General features: G+C 35.1%; 1 protein-coding gene across 1 annotated transcript; it reads right to left on the reverse strand.

Annotated features, from left to right (window-relative positions):
* Positions 1–6206: 6206 nt before the first annotated feature.
* Positions 6207–8211, reverse strand: LOC118482244 (myb-related protein 306-like). Its single transcript, XM_035977897.1, has 3 exons — positions 7674–8211; positions 7334–7463; positions 6207–7237 (listed from the first exon to the last, which is right to left on the reverse strand). The coding sequence occupies exons 1-3, from the start codon at positions 7804–7806 to the stop codon at positions 6499–6501; spliced, it is 1002 nt and encodes a 333-aa protein (XP_035833790.1). The 5' UTR covers positions 7807–8211; the 3' UTR covers positions 6207–6498.
* Positions 8212–19824: the final 11613 nt, after the last annotated feature.

The raw sequence follows: 19824 nt of genomic DNA on the forward strand, positions 1-19824 counted from the left end.
GGTTCAACGAACGATCTCGCTAGATGATCGTTGACCACGAAATCATATTTGTTCGTTTGAAACAATTTCAAACGAAACCTTTAAACTGAAGAAAAATAAAGTTCAAAAACTTTACTTACCTTTTTGCGTAATCAAAGAAACAAACACGTTCACTTGTACTCACTACCGAAATCTCGGATCTCCTGTTATGCTGAAGTGACGACTTGTTTTTTTTTTTTGTGATTTTCTTATTCTTGCTCGACAAAAGAAAGCAAAAGCTGACTACATAACCTTTTGTTCTTTTCTTATTTTCAATGGCAGTAGCCTAGAGCAAGTATCAGAAATAGTATTCGAGATCCAAAATAACTCCCTTTGCATATCCCTTTTTATATGTCTAACGGATGCATACATGAGATTGTATTGGAAGTAATTAAAAATATAATATGTATATCTTTTATTTAAAATCAACATTAGAATTATAATCTAATCACAACTCCACATAATTATCTCATAATTATAACAATGATCTCTTTACTTTTAATTATCTAATATTATTTACAATTAACAAATTAATTATAATATTAATCCGGGCTCTCCATAATTATTCTAAATAATTACCCGTTTCTTTTATTACGCTTATTATTTCGTGATCCGGTGATTAACAATTAAAACACCGTTAAATGTTCGTTGCCCAAAGTGTAACTCTTTGGGTCGTACCTTGACGGTAACGTTGAATCTTAATCGACAATTGAACATCCTATCCAACAATAATAAGTGCAACAGCTTCAGATGATGATGAATCAACCTCTATCCTAAAGAATAACAGTTGCCGAAACATCACTATGAATCTACATTAAAGTCAACCTCTTAGACTTTGTTAGGGTTTTGACAAAGAAGTTAAACGGAACTATTCGAAGACAGTATCAACAAAATCAAGAATGCATCTTAGTTATAGTGGAAATCTTACAATTTATTAGTCAAAATCGGACTGAAAAAATAGGCTATGTTGAAGGTTTCGTTGATGAATCAGGGAAAAGATCAGACATGCGTAGAAAAAAATGTCGCAAATCATGTGTCCCCTAGGTTAATTGTTTATTAACAAAAGATAGATTATAGTTAATAAAATGGTTTATTGTTTAAAATGTTAATACAAATACGAACATATTTACTAATAAGATACATACCAATGTAAAGTCATCAGGATCCACCAAAATCCTTAAGAAAGATGGATGTGTCGTTCTTGACTGTGTATAATAAAGTCCCAGTAACACAAGTGAAACTGATTGAATACAAATAACATTTAAGCTTAAGGTAAACCACTTGTAATGAAAAAGAAGTCTTTAACTTCTTAGGGTGTAAGGGGTGCTCACCTAATAGGTGAGTCCCCCATCTTACACATAGCCAATCAGATCAAGCCACGTCAACTCCCCTAATACACTCCCCTAATACCCCTTTTTGATGGCGGCACTCACCTATTAGGGGAGTTGTTTTTTTTTTTTTATTCTAAAATAATGCATGTTTTATAAATTAAAAAAAGATTAGTAAAAATAAAAATTAAATAAAAGACATTTCATTAAATTAAAAAAAAAACATTCGAACTAGAAAAAAAGATACATTCAACCTAAAAAAATATAAAAACAAACTACTCCTCGTCCGAATCAACTTCAAGGTGAGGCAAATCTAAACTTCCGAGATGCTCAACGAGATCGTGTTTTAGCCTCCAATGCGTGTCTTCGTCAATGAGCTCCGTATAGGCTGTATCATCGAAGACGGGTTCGACTGGAGGATCTTGAATATGAACCGGTGCTATCGCCCTTCCGTCGTCTTTTATAATCATGTTGTGTAAAATAAGGCACGTATACACGATGGACCTTATTTTTTTCACCGTTTTCGAACGCATTGGACGATTTAGTATTCCCCACTTCGACTTTAACACACCAAACGCCCGTTCCACATCTTTTCTTGCGGCCTCGTGTTGCCTCTTGAATTTTTTTTCGTTCGGGTCGTGTGGATATGGAAAAGACTTCACAAACACGGACCAGGTAGGGTAGATCCCATCAGTAAGATAATACCCGCGTTTGTATAAATGGTTGTTCACTTGAAATGGACAATTTGGCGCCGTTCCATTTCGTTGAGCAAGAAATAACGGAGATTGTTGCAGCACGTTGATATCGTTTTGTGAACCCGCTGGCCCACAAAAAGCATGCCAAATCCACAAATCTTGAGACGCTACCGCTTCTAACATAACCGTCGGGTATTGATGATCGCCTCTCATGTATTGTCTACGCAATTCTGTGGGGCACATTTTCCAAACGAAGTGTGTACAATCCAGACTCCCTAACATACCAGGTAGGTGATGCCTATCCTCATGAGCCTGATACAATAGCGCGATGTCGTGGCTCGTTGGTCTACGTAGGAATTCACCGCCATACCTTTTACATACCGTCTCGCAGAAATATTCAAGGCACTCACGAGAGGTCCTTTCAGACATATTTAAATACTCGTCCCCCTCGTCTGGTGGGTTACCGGTTGCAAGTTGTTTAATTGCCGAAGTAACCTTTTGCAACGGTGTAAAGCTTTTCTTCATTCTCCCGTCTAAGCCTTCTTGAAACCACTCGTCATACGCTTCCACGTCACTAACAATTTTTAGGAACAACGACTTGGACATACGAAACCTGTGACGAAAAGTATCTTCACTAAATTTTGGATTTTCATTGAAATAATCGGCCATGAGTGTCTCGTGGCCCCCCACACGATCCCGACGGACATAATTTTTTTTACTAGACGATGCCGTGTCTAGTAGCTCCGCTTGCTGGATGAGATTTTGGAAGAAAACTAAGCTACTATCGCTTGACGACGCATCTCCATCGTCGGGAAAGTCGGGTATGGTAGAAAGAAACGGGAACTTGGAATCCATTTTGTGTTTGAAAGATATAAAAGATTTAGAGTTTTGGTGTGGGTTTGTTGTGAATGTGGTAAAAAAATGAATTAGGATTGGTTAGTATATATATTGTTTTAAAAAAAATTGATTTTTTTTTATTAAAAACGACCGTTGGCAACGGTCAAATCTCGATCAGCGTGCATTTTCAAGCGGTAACCCCACACCCAACTTCATCCCCGATTCGGGACCCCGCGGGGATGGCGGCGGTGTTCCCGATCGGGGAAATGCTTCACCGAACGCCTCCCCGATTGCGCCCCGTACACCCTTATGGAGATTTATCAAACAATCTTTACAAATAAATTTTTGAATGAAACTCTAAAATCAAAATGAACTAATGAAACCATAACAAATATCAGAATGAAATCGTATTCAAAAAACTATTTAACTTCTTATGGAGACTTATCAAACATGCTCTACACACATAACAATTTAGATTAGAACCCTAAAATTAGAATGAACTAATGAAGCCAGGGGAGTGGGGTTGGTCCGTTATGGATTGCCCATCACTCGTGAAACTATCACGAACACCGCCGCCGCCATAGTTTATAACGAGTGATAGTTATAACGCGTGGATTTTATCACGCGTTGAAGAATTGTTGAATGTATGTGTATGACTTGTACATTGTGTATTAATACTTGTACATTGGAATCCCATCACTAGTGATGACCACCGCCACTAAAGAATGCTTGTGAGTGATAGAATAATGGTTGCTGACATGGCGGAACATGATTGGATGTTTGTGAGTGATGAAATTTCATCACTAGTGACCACCCCCACTCCCCTAAGAAACAGCAGTGAACAATCAATCATGCATCGGTCATCTAATCTGCTACGGGTCAAGGTGTGACAATCTATACGACACGTATAAGGTCATACGGGTTGTATAAAGGGGGTGAACGACGAATGTGATAGAGACCAGAGTCCTTGTTGGAAAATGAGAAACATGACATATAATAGGCGTTAAAATATCCAAGTGGGTGTCGGGTTAGTTTGGATGCTTGTAAATGATATATTTCTCAATGTCTCAATGCTTTTTACCCTGCTTTGATTTTCAATAGTTTGGATGCAATTCTAAAATTGAACACCCATGGTGGAAATGGTAGGTAAGACTCTTTCTTATTATTATTATTTTTTTTTGAATGGTGAACTTCTTTTAAGGTTATTCACATCCTCAAATCGGGGATCCTAACCAAGATCTGTCCAGACTTACGTTGTCTTAACCGGGCCCGCGCTGGGTAGTCAGACTTGGCTACGGCTTTCGCCCGGAAACCGTGCCGCCTTCACACGAGAGACCTCGCTGGAGTAACGGCCAGATGAAAACCGGGGCCGGCTCAGGCTCGAACTTGCGCAACTAGTGGCTAACAAGTTCTTACCATCATTGCCTGGTCCTGTCCCTTTTGCCACAAGCAAGAGTCGAACCGGCGCCTGATGAAGAGGACATCGGCCCAACTACCAACTGGGCTATGGTACAGGATATAAGACTCTTTCTTATGTGTAGGCTTTCATCACATTACTTTCGTACAATTATTATCGCATTTATTAATATGAAAGTTAAGTAGTCTATAAGAGTAAAACCTTCGCATTATTAGTTAAGATGTAATACAAAGTATTTCAAAACGTCAATTATTTGTCGGCTTAATAAATGGTTTTTATTAAATACCGATTATTACTCTATCTATATTTTCTTTTTTTCCATCAAAGTTACAGAAAATCCAAAAAGATTAATAATAACCCATCAACCATATTTTTTTTGAAATTGAAATTAGTTAATTTGTTTTAATTACAAATATCCATAATTTACAAATAATCTATTTTATTTCTTAAACTGCAATGCATAAGGAGATATTTTTAGTTTGTTAATCACATTTTACGGTGTAAACGAGCCCGCCCGCTCATGAGCCACTTTGGTTCGACTCGCTAAAAGCTCGAATCGAGTGTGCTTGAATGAGTTGAAGCCCTAAGATAATATAATATAATAAATATTAAATGATTCGAGATCGGCTTTAAATTATATTTCTCAGAAGAACTTAAACTTTGGATATAGAGCTTGAAACAAGCTGAGTTTACGTTCACACTCTCTAAATAAGGCTAACTTGAGCATAAGCAAAATGGAACTCAAATTGGTGCGTTTATTCCCCTAATCATGATTTGTATCTTAAACATATTATTATTTTCGGTAGACCGCCCATGAACGGTGACATGGCAAATGACATATGAAGGTGCCAAGGACATCGCGGGTACGTCGATAGCCGTTTTTGGTTGTGGTGTTCGTAGGCATGGATGGGTCTCTGACGACTTTGTGGGACGTGTTTCAATTTCCTTTGGAAAATTTTGTAAGTTTTTGTAAAGTTTTGGGAAATTTTGGAACCTTTGTATAGAATTATAAACATTGTAATAATATGTAACGATTATAACTAATCTGGTTGTGATGGATGATTACATGGAAAATTAAGGTAAGTTGGAATGAATAAAGAATGTGGATGTCTGAGAAAATATTTGTGTGAAAGATGAATAAAGAATGTTAATATGTTAAAGGGTTGTCCGTAAGAATTTTAGAGCTCTATGCGAGTAGAAAAAATGAGCTCTTAAATATAAATTTATATATGAAAATACGAGTAATGGGATGATAAATGGGCCTTTAATGAGTCAAAACTAAATACGCTATTGTTTTACTACTTTTTAGTCGGATATTAAATTTTTTATGGGCTTTTTTTACACAAACACACACACTGACACACATGCACACGTATATATTAAAAAAATTGAAAATTTTGGGCCTTAGGAGAGTAACCTTGTGTGGTCATCCACCTTGCACATAATCCGGGCCAGCCCTGATATGCCACGTGACATGGCATATCTCCCCTAATGAAAGATGAGTCATACATATTGCTGATGGTCTAGCGGTAGCTTTTATCGCAAGTGGATTTACTAAGAATTGTACATATGTTATAGATATGATTCAAACACGTACACTTAATTTTACTTCGTAGATAGAAGATAATTATGAATATTTAAATAGAATTGTATCTACTAGACATATTGATTGTACGTAATCCACTATCCTGTTTCAAAGTAACAATTTGGAATTGATCGACTTGATTTCAATATATTCACATCTATTTAAATACTCTACAGTCCAAATACATTCATTATTTCAAGGAAATTGTCAAGATATATATATGACTACACTATTATCATATACATCTTCAATTTATTGACTTAATATTTGTAAGAAAATAAGATTAGATAATGTAAAAATCAGAGATAGAGTCACACACTTATATATGCACGAAGAGTATAATTTCCAGTTTATAATAATACTCTCTTACAGTCACTGCCTACTTGTTTACCGGAGCTACACATTGTTTCCTCCTAAAAACAGCGATTAAGAGTAGCATTATTACTCTATATGCACTAAGCATATAGATACATTTTATGACCATATATCCTAATAATAACCACTAGAAATTAATTTACATCACTTTTCAACTAATTAATCCTAGAAAAGAAAATGAAGAACTGACAAAACATGACCCATAAGCATAGATTAAACCCCTCAGATTAAAACCAAAAAAGGTTAAAAGAAGTCACCGCCTTCATCTAAGGACATATTCATAAGGTCACCTTGAGCAGTAGCATCATCAAAAAGCCATTTCTCTAGAAAACTAAGAGGTGGCATTTGATCTTCAATGTTTGGTTTACTTTCATCTTGGAACACACTTGTTTCGGGCGAAACCGACTGAGAAACATCTGAAGTGCTGTAATATGAGTAATAATTGTTCTTTTGGTTGTTGTGAATTTCATTATTATTGGATCCAAGTTGAAAAGGGTTCTCATAACCTTCACTTGGAGGACTTTGAAACTGCTGGTTGATCAATGAACTCCGAGTCTGTGTTGTTTCCATGCTTTCGGAGCTTGTTTGAGACGATTTCTTGGAACTATTCATCCAGTTTGGAAGCAACCGAGCAATGTTCTCAGCGCTAGAAGCGTAAGTAGTTGCACTTCGGTTTGGTGGTGGTATTTCTGGTAGATTGATGGATTTGTTGTCAAGAGATAGGGCTTCACAAAGGGCTTGTTTGGCCATATGGATATCGGTTTGAAGCCGCCTTTCCCATTGACCTTTAGACATGTTGGTTTCAGATGATGATGGAGAGGGAGACCCCTTTGAATATCCTTGTCGACGATGATTGTGATGGTGGTTTTCTTGATCTGTGCTTTCATTGAGCTTGTCCAGTTTTTTCTTGAGATGTGTGTTCCAGTAGTTCTTGATATCGTTATCTGTTCGTTGTGGAAGATAAGATGCTATTGCTGCCCATCTGCCATTAAAAAAAAAAGATGAACAAAATTAATCATTTGTGACATAAAACATTGAACTTTTAATTCTTTGGAGAAAAAAAAATTCAAAACCCTACCTGTTGCCAAGAAGGGCTTGAAGATGAACAATCATCTTCTCTTCTTGCTCGGTGAAGTTGCCTCGTTTGATACCGGGCCGAAGATAGTTAGTCCAACGCAATCTGCAACTCTTACTGCATCTTAGCAAGCCTGAATTCACAACAACATGTTAGAAAAGGTTAAAAAATCACTGAAGAAAGTTGCAGGATGCAATAAATAACATGAATTTAATGTTCTAACCAACCCACCTCCCAAATAAATGTAACCAAAAAAAAAAAAAAAAACAAAACAAAAACCAAAATCAATCAAATAAATGAAAAAGATTTATTTTATGGACAAGATCATAAGAAATAATCATACCAGTATTAGTAGGAACAGATCTCCAATTTCCAGGACCATGTTGTTGAATATAAGAGACTAAAGTTATGTCTTCTTCTGGAGTCCATGGCCCCTTCTTCACCCCTACCTTATCACAACAAGGTGGTCTTCCCATTGAATTAGCAGCCAGTTGGTGTTCAAGATCAATCTTTTCTTTTGAATATTATTCACACTCTCTATGTGTGTTAGTGTGTGTGTTATAGTTTCTTGTGAATAAACTTGAGAGAGAAATGTGAAGTCTTTGGGTTGGGATCAGCAAGAGGTTGTAGACTATATATAGATATAAAGAAAGAGATAAAGAGCAGAAGAAGATGAGGAAGAGGTGGCCGGTGACGATTTTACACGCTGACCAAAGAAATGAGTTAAAAAATGGGGAAGAGAAATGGCTTCTCTCTCATGAAAACCTCAACAAAGAGTCAAAAGAAGCCAGCAAGAAGCATTAACTTCTGTTTGCAAAAAGTCAGCTGTATGCTTCATGCAGATTGTGAGAGATAAAGACGGAACCATAACAAACAACTATGTATAGAGAATGACAATTAATCAAGACTCATTTTAACCCAAAAGTCTCACTATACTTATGCATTTAATCTCTTTAATTAGGTTGAACGTAGTGGGGCGCGAAGTGGGGCTATAGCGCCCACATAGCGCCGCCCACACCACCCCCCTGGGCGTTATGCCCAAAAAAAAACAAATGGCGTGAAAATTTTCGCGGCGCGAGAAAGGGTTTAAATATTCTGCATTTTCCACTTTGGTCCCTGCATTTTACACTTTGGTCCCTGCATTAAAACACTTTGGTCCCTGCATTTTACACTTTGGTCCCTGCATTTTACACTTTCGTTATGATGAGGTAGGGGCTTTATGACTACGGGCTCTAGTGACATAACGCCCCATAAAGCCCCTGTGTGACGTGGCACGACACGTGTCGCATAACGCCCACAAAAGGGCTTTATGACTACACATGGCCTTACCGTCAAATGCTACCTTTGAGTAGAACCAAATGCATGTATATTCAAAACTAAGATTTTGACTTAATAATCAAAATTTAAATATAATAATATAGTATAAAATTATATGAGAAGGATCATTACAAAATACTAATTATTGCGAGAACAAAAAGAACTACTCTAAATCACTAAATTTTGCAATTTATTGTTCATATTTTTTTAATTTTATATTTTTTATATTCATATGTGTATTATCTATACATAAAAAAAACCGTATATTTATACCTAAACATATCCTACATAAATGTAGGTAATTTAACCTACACATAAAATACATATGTGTAAACTATATAAAAAATGAAAAATTTTCATTTTTTGTTTTGAATTCTAGTTTGAGAAACAATCATCTTGCATTTGTAACATTTTCATTTACTTTTTAGCTTTTTAGTATTGAAAAAAATTGTGATTCATTTTGTTTTTCGCAATGTTTAGTGTTCTACATAGAACCTTTCCCGTTATAATATATAAAGATTAAATACAAATGTTTCTTAAGATATAAAATGTCCTTCACATAAGAAGTGAACTAAGTTTTTTTTTTTTTTTTTTTTTTTTTTGTTATTGGATTTTATCACTCCCAACTATTGAATATTGACCGCTGTCACTCTCAACTATCACTTTGAATCCCACCACTCCCAACTTAACACTTTGTGTGTTGTGTCACCCCGCAGGTGAACATTTCTTAGTATTTGACTTGTGTTATTGCCTTGTTGGTTATATTAGGCTAACACTTTCTGAATTACTAATGACTGCATTTGAATCTGCTCCTAAAAGACAAAAGGGCGCCAAAATCCACTCACAACCGGAGTGACACCACACAAAGTGTCAAGTTATGAGTGGTGGGAGTCAAGGTGATAGTTGAGAGTGGCAGCGGCCTTCTGCACTTCTTACGTTTAGAATATTTTGTATGTTAAGACTTATTTTACAACAACTTAAAGTAATTTTATGTTTATGGTAATAGTCGATCAATCTTTGTGTATAAAAGAGTAATAAAATTAAAAGATGTATGTAATTTACTATATGTTTACATACATATTCTTCGTTTAAATTTGATTTTCTTTTAAAGTGCGTTCAACCTTAGAAGCATAAAACTTACACTTATATTTATCTTCAAAGAGTATTTAGCATCTAATCATTTTCTATATTATTTATCTTGATACATAACTTTAAATATTTACTCGATCGTTTTACATAAGTCATTCTTTTTACAACAAATAATTTAATTATCCTTATTCCTTAATCTACACTCGTATTTCATCTATAACATATATTTTTATAAGTTATTTGCATTCCTTATATATTATGTATAAAATGTAGTAAACATTATGTATTAGCTTAACAATAGAAGTACCACTCTATATAATTTTCTTTTTTTTTTTTTTAATGGCCAACAGAATCAATCTCGCGCACTCTCGGGGTACTCACTGGACTAAACGGAGTACTCCGAGAGTAACCCGAGTCCACCACCAATTCCGGGGAAAACCTGATAACCCACCCGCCCGTAGGCATGATAGTGAAGTTACCGGTAAAACCTGTTTGGCTCAAGAATCGAATCCAGGTTTCCTTGGGTCTTCTATCATTGCCCACCAATGCCTCACTCTGCAACAAGTGGTAGTTGAACTTGCATTTGTCAAGAGAAATGCAAGCTTTTCACCACTTGATCTAGAGATCATTGGCAACCACTCTATATAATAATAAACATTAATATTATTTTAATCTATACTAACAAATAAAAATCTTTTTTGACGTGTCAATCTATTTATTGAGTCTGACTCATAGTGACCATTTATCAAAGAATGACTCTGGTTATAAATGATTGAACAACCGGGAGCAATTTACTTACGAGATCTCTGGTTCATTCTTATCTTATTTTCAATTTCTTTTTCCTCTTAAACAACACTTTAATTAAATATAATTTAGATAAAGATAATAATTTTTTTATCAAACTTTAAATTTCTAATCTTCTTATCTTATTTCTCAGTTTTTTCCTATTAAACAATAGTTCAACTAAATATAATTTAGATAAGAATAATAACTTTTTTATCAGAATTTGAAATAATAATAATATATAATTTGTATTTTCTCATTCTCCGTAGAAGATAGAAGAAGTTTTCTTTTCTTTTTTTTTTCTTTGTAGAACCAAGCAAATATCTAAAATTTTATTCTCGTTTAAATTAGATTTAGTTAAATTATTTTTCTAATATTATTATTATTATTTAATACCTAATAGGATACAGAAATAAGAAATTACTATAAAATCACAAACTTCACGGATCTCTCTTATTTATTTATTTATTTATTATTTCTTTTATTTTTCTGCTTATTGATAATCATTTAATATTTCAGTGGTTCTACCACGTATAATACACATATTTCTAAACTAATAATAAATAAAAAACAAATTAAAATTTTAATAAGTAAATAGTACATCAAATTCATCATTTAAATACATAGCTTAACGATTGTATCTGTTAATTGATTACATTATATATATTAACTCGTGCAATACACGAGGTATTTTAAGGATATAACTATATTGTTAATTATATAAAATTAAATATATGCAACCCGTGTAAAACACAGGGTTCTAAGCTAGTATATAATAGTAATACTGTAAAACTTAACTTGATATTTAAAAATAAATAGTTATTTTGACCCTAATTAAATTATTAAAAATCATACTCATAACGTGTTACACATAATTTTGATGATTGAATTTAATCCACATAAATGAATTTGCTAACTATAGGTGTAGCATAGTTTATTTGTGTCCATTTCGTCTTTGAGTGTAAACGTGAGAATTTTTTTTGCACTTTTTTATATTACTATTCCGGCTTCACACGTAGGCAATAAAACAGAGTCCCAAATTAACAAGAAAAAGTCATTTGAAAAGATAAAAATAGACAATGAACATACAGATTTACACAAAAACTTTTAAGAGAAAAGAATTAAAAATACAGATTGAGATTAATAATGCTTTTTTTTTTAAACTGCAACAACTCTATATATTAGGGTTTAGAGAGTGGTTGGATACTTGAAAGTAGTAAACTTCAAAATCAACCAATGAGAGTATGTCATGTCATTCAATGAAAAGTGTTTAAACTATGCTCAAAAGTGTTGGCAATGGTTAGACACTTCATGAATTGGTAAACTATTTAAAAAAAAGGAAAAAGATGTGATTGATTGAGATGGCATGAACCCCACCCCACACACCCCCTCTCTCTCCTACCCTCCCTCTCCCCGGATCGACAACCCATCACCGAATCATCATCTTCACCGAGCGGCAAAATGGGTCGGCGGTGGTGTTCCCGCTCGGCAAACCCATTTGCCGCTCATGGTTTGCCGCCCACTTAACGTGAGAATTTTTTTGCACTTTTTATAGCACTATTCCGGCTTCACACGTAAGTAATAAAACGGAGACCCAAATGAACAAGAAAAAGTCATTTGAAAAGATAAAAATAGACAATGAACATACGGGGAAGGTTCATTTGAGAAGAAAATTTAATTGAGAAGAAAAAGAACAAAGGGTAATTTTGTAAAACATTAAATAGTTTTTTCACTTATCTCATTTATTATCATTTATTATTAATTAATTAGTAATAAAGACTAGTATCCTCCACACTAACGTTTTTTGCCTACACACATCAAAAGTTATCTTACATATTTCGAAATTCATCATACACATTGAAATTTATCCTACACAACTCGTAATTTATCCTACATTTTAAATTATTTTAATTTATTTTTTTGAAAAATATATATATTTTGAAGATAAGTTACAAAAAATTTAATGTAGTTAGCTATTAAAGAGGAAGACTACAAATTAATGACCTATGTAGATTTACCAATGTACCCTTATAGTAACATTAAATACTTATATTAAATGAAGTAAAATAAAACATTCTTATTGGTTGAAATTTCTTCTTTTTTTCTTCCTACAAAAAATTTCTTCTCATTTAAACTCTCTACATGAACATACAGATTTACACAAAAACTTTTAAGAGAAAAGAATTAAAAATACAGATTGAGATTAATGATGCTTTTTTTTTAAACGGCAACAACTCTATATATTAGAGTGTAGGGAGTGGTTAGACACTTGAAAGTGGTAAACTTCAAAATCAACCAATGAGAGTGTGTCATGTCATTCAATAAAAATTGTTTAAACTATGCTCAAAAGTGTTGGCAATGGTTAGACGCTTCATGAATTGGTAAACTATTTAAAAAAATGTGTGATTGGTTGAGATGGCATGGACCCCACCCCACACACCCCCTCTCTCTCCTACCCTCCCTCTCCCCGCATCGACAACCTATCACCGAATCACCATCTTCACCGAGCGGCAAAAGGGGTCGGCGGTGGTGTTCCCGCTCGGCAAACCCATTTGCCGCTCATGGTTTGCCGCCCACTTAACGTGAAATTTTTTTTGCACTTTTTTATAGCATTATTCCGGCTTCACACGTAAGCAATAAAACGGAGACCCAAATGAACAAGAAAAAGTCACTTGAAAAGATAAAAATAGGCAATGAACATGAAAAGATAAAAATAGGCAATGAACATACAGATTACACGAAAACTTTTAAGAGAAAAGAATTATAAAATACAGATTGAGATTAATAATGCTATATTGGTATGTCACCGATAGTAACTTTGACCTTAAACATTTTATACGTCAGAAATAAAAGAGAAAATCAATGAATTACCAAATTGGGTCATCGAGTAAGAGCATCCACATCGTAAGTCTGGAATGTCCCGTCCAAAAAGCGGTCCTTCTCAATTCCGGATCACGGTGTTCGAGGAGTTTAACTTGGCTGGTCCGGTTTGTTCCAGCCGACCAGTCCGGTTTGTAATGGTGCATACCACATACACACATGCATTATTATTATTATTATTATTATTATTATTATTATTATTATTATTATTATTATTATTATTATTATTATTATTATTATTATTATTATTATTATGTTTTTGAGGCTGTATAGTATGGAATGAAGTCCCTAGAAGTTTTATTGTGTCACGTCAAGAGGGGGTTTCATTGGCTCCTTTCATTAACATCTAAGCAATGGAATAAAACTTCCCTAATCATTACTCAATCATTTATTTTTTTATTTTGTTTTTATATAACATTTAAACCTAAACAAAAAATAATTAAAATTTTAAATTAAAATAAAATACCATTTAAACTAACAAAAAACATAAAGAACTACTGCTTGTTGAGATATTTAGCTTGAATATGTACTGTCTCGGCTTCCATGATCATACAGTCGTCCTCAAAGAGATGAGAGAAGATGGGCTTCTGGAGTAACTTAAGATCGACAGCCCTTTGCCTATCCATTTGCAAATGGTGTTTTCTTCCTGAATCAAGGGAATTCAAGCAAGTTTCTCGTCTAATTTGGAGAAGTTTGATCCACCCTCGATTTTCGTTGTTGTTGTGGTTGAGGATTTGCCTTTAAATCTTACTCATACAACTGCCTTGCTTTTATCTCTACCGTGTAGGCATTGCAATTCTTGTGGTTCCTCAAACTCAAGGTTGTCGGTGATGTCATTTAGGTATAAATAAGAACGAGCATTCGATCGATCTACAAACGATTTTGGCTCCGGCGTGCCTAAAGTACCCTTGGAACGCTTTGACCATCGATCTGGGTTAACTTGTGGCGAGATACCACTTTCGAGAATTTCAAAGTAGCTCCCAAGCTTTTTACCATATTAAATGCGCAACCGTATGATATTCCAAATTCATCGTGGGCGGTCGTCATGACATCCACGTCATTTGGACCGCTTCTCTTTGACGATTGTTTGTATGGTGGTTGAAAATATTCTTGAAGTTGCTAATTTTCGTTCTCATTGTCGTCCATTTGCCCAAGAATTAATCGTTAGTATGGTACAGTTTCCGCTTCATAACGGCCCAAATTTTTTCACGAATGCGCTTCCAAAAGACATCTACTTCTTGATCATCGCCCTATTTAAACAATAAAAATATTTTTTAAATAAGCTTTTCTAAGAAAAAAACTTTTAAATTAACAATTTTATACATTTAAAATACTTTTAAATAAACAAATTTAAACATTTAACATATTTTTAAATAAACAAATTTAAACATCTAAAATATTTTTAAATAAACAAGAAAATGATTAAATAACTTTATACCAATAATGGGGTCTTCGGAAATGCAAAGCCACGCTCGTGCCAAAGCGAAGTCATCCTTACTTGATCATTTCTCGTGAATTTTTGGAGCAAGTTCTTTTTCTGCTTGCTTCCTACGATGTCTACGTAAGGATGAAGTCGAGCGGGTATCGGATTCGGGTTTGGTTTCGGGTACGGTTTGAGTTTCGTGTGGAGAGACAAGTTAAGACATGTATTGGCTAAATGAGGGTTGTGATGAATAAAAGAAATGGATGGGGTGTCCCATAGGGGAGAATTTTCCATCTGTAATGGTCAATACTCATCTTGGTCGGTATTGGTATTGACCACCCATAGGTTGTCTTGAGTGTTTGCGTAACGCGGGTAGTTCAGATCAAACGCGTTTGGATCATTTTTGAATGCATGGAAACATGGTGGAAGTGGGTTGTGAAAGGAGATATGTTTTTTTAGTTGAGAGAGGAGAGTTATGTGTAAAATTTAAAATGTGAATATGTTTATATAGTTGGTAAAAATAGGTTAGTTTTTTTTATGTTTTTTACTGTTCATAACGGTCAAATGAAAGGGCCCCGTACGTTTTGAGCCGTTGAAGCTCGTTACCCGGTTGGCATGCATTCAATGGTGCCCCTCCAGAATGCTCGGCTATCAGGTTATGGAACTTTGACATTACCAACAAATAAATACTAGTAAGTAAATAAAGATTAGTACGTTGAACACGTTTATGTGGACATGTAACATCTCGTTATCCGAGCTATAAACATTCGGAGTGTCAGTTAAAAAAACGCGACACTAGAACGTAATTAGAAGTGAAACAAAAAAACATTTGGCAGGAAAGAGCCCAAACTTCAAATAAGCATATCTCGAGATAGGAAATGAATCGCAGGAGGCATAATACTTGAAAATGGGATTTCTCGATGATCTAAATGTTAAAATGGGGTTAGAGGACCAGTACCCCAAGCCTTGTGGTCCGCTGCGTACTAAACTAGGTTAATAGAAATGGTTGACATATGTATGCTGACTAACCATGGTGGAGGGCCGCCACCAAAACCCTTAACGGTCTGCCACCACCACCAGAACAACCTATAAATAAAGGGATTTAGGCTCTCATTTGATAAACGTTTGGTATGGAATCGAACCTCTTCGAACCTATTGTCTGATTCTTTTTTATTGTGTATTGTGAATTCGTGTCGAGTCATGTTAGACATTTAGACGATGAGTCAAACATAGCAAAGCCCCAAGATCACTCATAGTAAACATAAATGCCTTGCTTGATAATATGTTATGTTTTAGGCATTAGGAGATGTTTTATAGATGTGTAGTTTTTATGAATAATATAATTGCATGTGAGTTCATGGATCTACGTGGTCCAAGGATCTCGATGGGTTGGATGGGAAGGGAGGCCATGGGCCTACATGGTCCAAGGATCCCGATGGATTGGATTAATCGAGATGTCGCAGACTCAAGGCTTGTTTAAGTATCTCGATTAGATGAGACGAGAGGCCGAGGACCCATGTTATCCAAGGATCTCATTTGTACCAAGGTGTCTAAAGATCGATGAAGATGTTATTCTAAAGGCCCAAGGCTTGCTCTAAAATCCCATATGAACCCAAGGCTTGTCCAAGGATCTCATATGGACCCAAGGCGTCCAAGGTGTCCAAAGTTGAATGATTAGGATTTGTAAGACTAGAAGGTATGGGGGCCGGCTGAGGCCCGGCTAGGACCGGCGCCGGTCCCCCACACAGCCCCCCTGGGCTCGGCTCGGCACAACCGGCCACCCACAGCCGGGGTAGCCGGACCTTCTTTCTTCTCTTGCCTCTCACATATACCTATACATACATACATATATATATATAAAGGGGTTCATCCCCCACCCCCCTAGGTCCATCCCCTTCAAACCGAGCCTACGTGGCGCCTACGTGGCGGCTCATCCCCTCCAAACCCATCCTCTCCATACCCTTTAGTCTAAGGGTCCCAAGACTCGCCTGAAAGATCCCGTGTGGACTCAAAATGTCCAGAGATTTATGATTAGCGAATGGTTTTGAATGAAGTACATACTTACAGAAAGGTAATGTATGATGCATTCAAAACACTTCAGGAAAAAAGCACCAAAGGTTGAATAAAGCTTCCAAGGACGAGGGAAGTCGGAGATGTAATCGCTAGATCTTTTGCAATATGATGTAAAATAACAATGTTGTTTATGAAATAAAAATGTCTTTATCACTATTATGGCCACGTTTTTGTGAACTGTGATTAAAAAACTCTGATGTTTTGAAAAAGATCAAAAAGATAGAACGTTTCATGATAATTATATTTCAAAGTTTTTTTTTTTTTTTTTTTTTTTTTTTTTTTTTTTTTTGTTTCAAAGAGAACCTTTTTTGTGATAATTATATCTTGTCTCATTGATAACCTATTTTTGTGATTTGTTGTTTCTCCACAACCGTTAACATGATGTCCTTATGTATATCATACACTAGGTTAGAACCCTGTGTATTACACGTGTTGAATAAATGTAATTTTATATATTAAATAATAAAAAGTTATATTTTTTTAAACCCCGTATATTGTACGAGTTAAATAAATGTAATTTTATATATCAAATAATAAAAAATAGTTATATCTTTAAAAACCATGTGTATTACACAGATTAAATAAATATAATTTTGTATACTAAATACTAAAAACGTCGTATCTTTAAAAAACCCGTGTATAATCGGGTTGAATAAATCTACCAAATCATAAAAATATTACATCCTTAAAAACCTCGTATGTTACACGTGTTGAATAGATCTAAAAAAGAGTTATATCTTTAAAAATCATGTGTGTTACACATATTAAATAAATGTAATTTTGTATATTAAATACTAAAAACGTCGTATCTTTAAAAAAACCCGTGTATAGTCGAGTTGAAAAATCTACCAAATAATAAAAAAATTGCATCCTTAAAAACCATGTGTATTACACGTGTTGAATAAATCTGATTTTACATAGCAAATGATAAAAAGTTATATCTTTAAAAATTTCGTGTATTACACGTGTTATATAAATGTAACTTTGTATAGTAAATAATAAAAAAAGTTATATTTTAAAAAACCCCACGTTTTACACGAGTTGAATAAATATAATTTTGTATACCAATTAATAAAAAGAAGTTATAGTTTTAATAAATTAGGATAACATTTAATATTAATTTATTATTTATATATTTAATATAAGATAAGTAGGAAAGAGAGGTATTTGTTTTAAAAATATATTAAATTAACAATTTAGATTTGAGCATAATATTTCATTAAAGTATGATAAGATTTAATATTAATTTATTATTTATTTATTTAGTTAATATAAGATAAGTATAGATAAAAAAATATAACTTTTCCCTCTCAAGTAAGCCAAAGGTCGCCGGAGAGCTCGACAAAGAGGTGCTTATCCGAATAGTGTGGGAGGAATCTCAGTAGTGTGCCTTGAGTGTTCCTTTATCCCTATTTCAGATTAGTATCCGATTCCATTCGCATCTGGGGCTTGGTTAGTTTCGTTTCGTCTGGGTTCCCTGGGGTTTCCTCGGTGGTTTTTTTCCTGATTTTGAGCGCTTAGTACGTCTGTGATTGTTCGCGGCTATTGTTATAGTTCAGCTTGAACAATACGAATCCTATTAACTGTTTAAAGATCAGTGTTAAACGCCATTTGAGTGATGGAGGAGTATGTCGGATTCTCCGGTAGTCTGTCGGGATGCGGGATGGCTAAGTTCTATGTATGCAACCTCCCGGACAGATGCGGTTCGAAAGAAGTGGAAGAGGTTTACAGGCAGTTCGGGCAAGTGTCAGGAGTTTATATTGCTCGGAAGAGAGACAAGTGGGGCAACAGATTCGGGTTCGTTAGTTTCGGTGGGGTTAAAGATGCTAGAGAATTGGAGAAGACTGTGACAAGGGTTAAGATGGGGAAGTATACGTTGAAATCTAATCTTGCTAGATTCGCGGCTGAAAATAAAGATTTTTTTCCTAGGCAAGACAAAAAGGAGGCACATTATCAAAAGTCGGTGTTTAACCATGTCCCTTCGTATAAGCCTCATTCATCTGACAATATGGGAGTTCCGTCTTTTAAGGATGTGGTTACCGGAAGATCATTGGGGAGCAATGATAAAACGGTATTTGTTTCACCTTTCATTTCGGCTTTTAAGGAGGTTTATGATAAAGCGTTAGTGGGGAGGGTCAAAGATCTCATTAAGCTCCGCAAATTGGATAAATTCATCACTGAGGACGGTGGAGTTTTCTCTCAAATCAAGTATTTGGGAGGCTTAAGTGTTCTAATTATTTTTGAGAAAACGGAGGATTCGGATACGTTCAAAGAAAAATACTCGGTGGAGTCTAGTTTGTTCGAATCTTTAGAGATTTGGAGAGGTCAATCTCTTCCTTTCGAGAGGATAGCTTGGATATCTATTAAAGGGGTTCCTTTACATTTACATGAAAACGAGGTATTTGATTCGGTAGGGAGGTTATACTGTAAGATTCTGCATCCGTGTCTGTAACAACTGTCACTAAAATCAATAATTAGGACGATAATTAGTCAATAAGAAAACCCTAATTGAGACACCTAATTAATTCTGCACTAGCCCTAAAATTTTTAGAACAATCGGAATCAGGATCAGAACCCCTAAAACTCAAGGGGGGTAAACCCTAGTTGGACGTTTATCTAAATTAAACGTTGTATAGATCTGATTGGTCAATTTCATTGACTCAGCTAGGCTAGTCCCGCGCGTGGAAACCTATAGTCGGTTCCAACCCCTTACGGACCGTAAAGGGTTAGGCTTACGGTCCGTAAGCGTGGCCAATTTCGTGTATAAATAGCAGGCCTTGGGACTGAATCTGGGAACTTAAAACGACGCACAAATTCTGCCTGTACGTGGAATTAGAGCTGTAATACTACAATTAAACACACACAATCACAAAGTGCTGCCGCAATCAGGGTAATAACTCGATCGCTATTACGATTCAACGTCCGATCG

The sequence above is a fragment of the Helianthus annuus genome, chromosome 9 (assembly GCF_002127325.2).
Source record: "Helianthus annuus cultivar XRQ/B chromosome 9, HanXRQr2.0-SUNRISE, whole genome shotgun sequence".
NCBI classification, from domain to species: Eukaryota; Viridiplantae; Streptophyta; class Magnoliopsida; order Asterales; family Asteraceae; genus Helianthus; species Helianthus annuus.

Coding starts and splice junctions, on each gene's coding strand:
- LOC118482244 (XM_035977897.1), bottom strand. CDS start 7,806: ATGGGAAGACCACCTTGTTGTGATAAGGTAGGGGTGAAGAAGGGGCCA. Junction 7,464..7,673: donor ATCTGTTCCTACTAATACTG/GTATGATTATTT, acceptor TTGTGAATTCAG/GCTTGCTAAGATGCAGTAAG. Junction 7,238..7,333: donor CAAGCCCTTCTTGGCAACAG/GTAGGGTTTTGA, acceptor TTTTAATGGCAG/ATGGGCAGCAATAGCATCTT.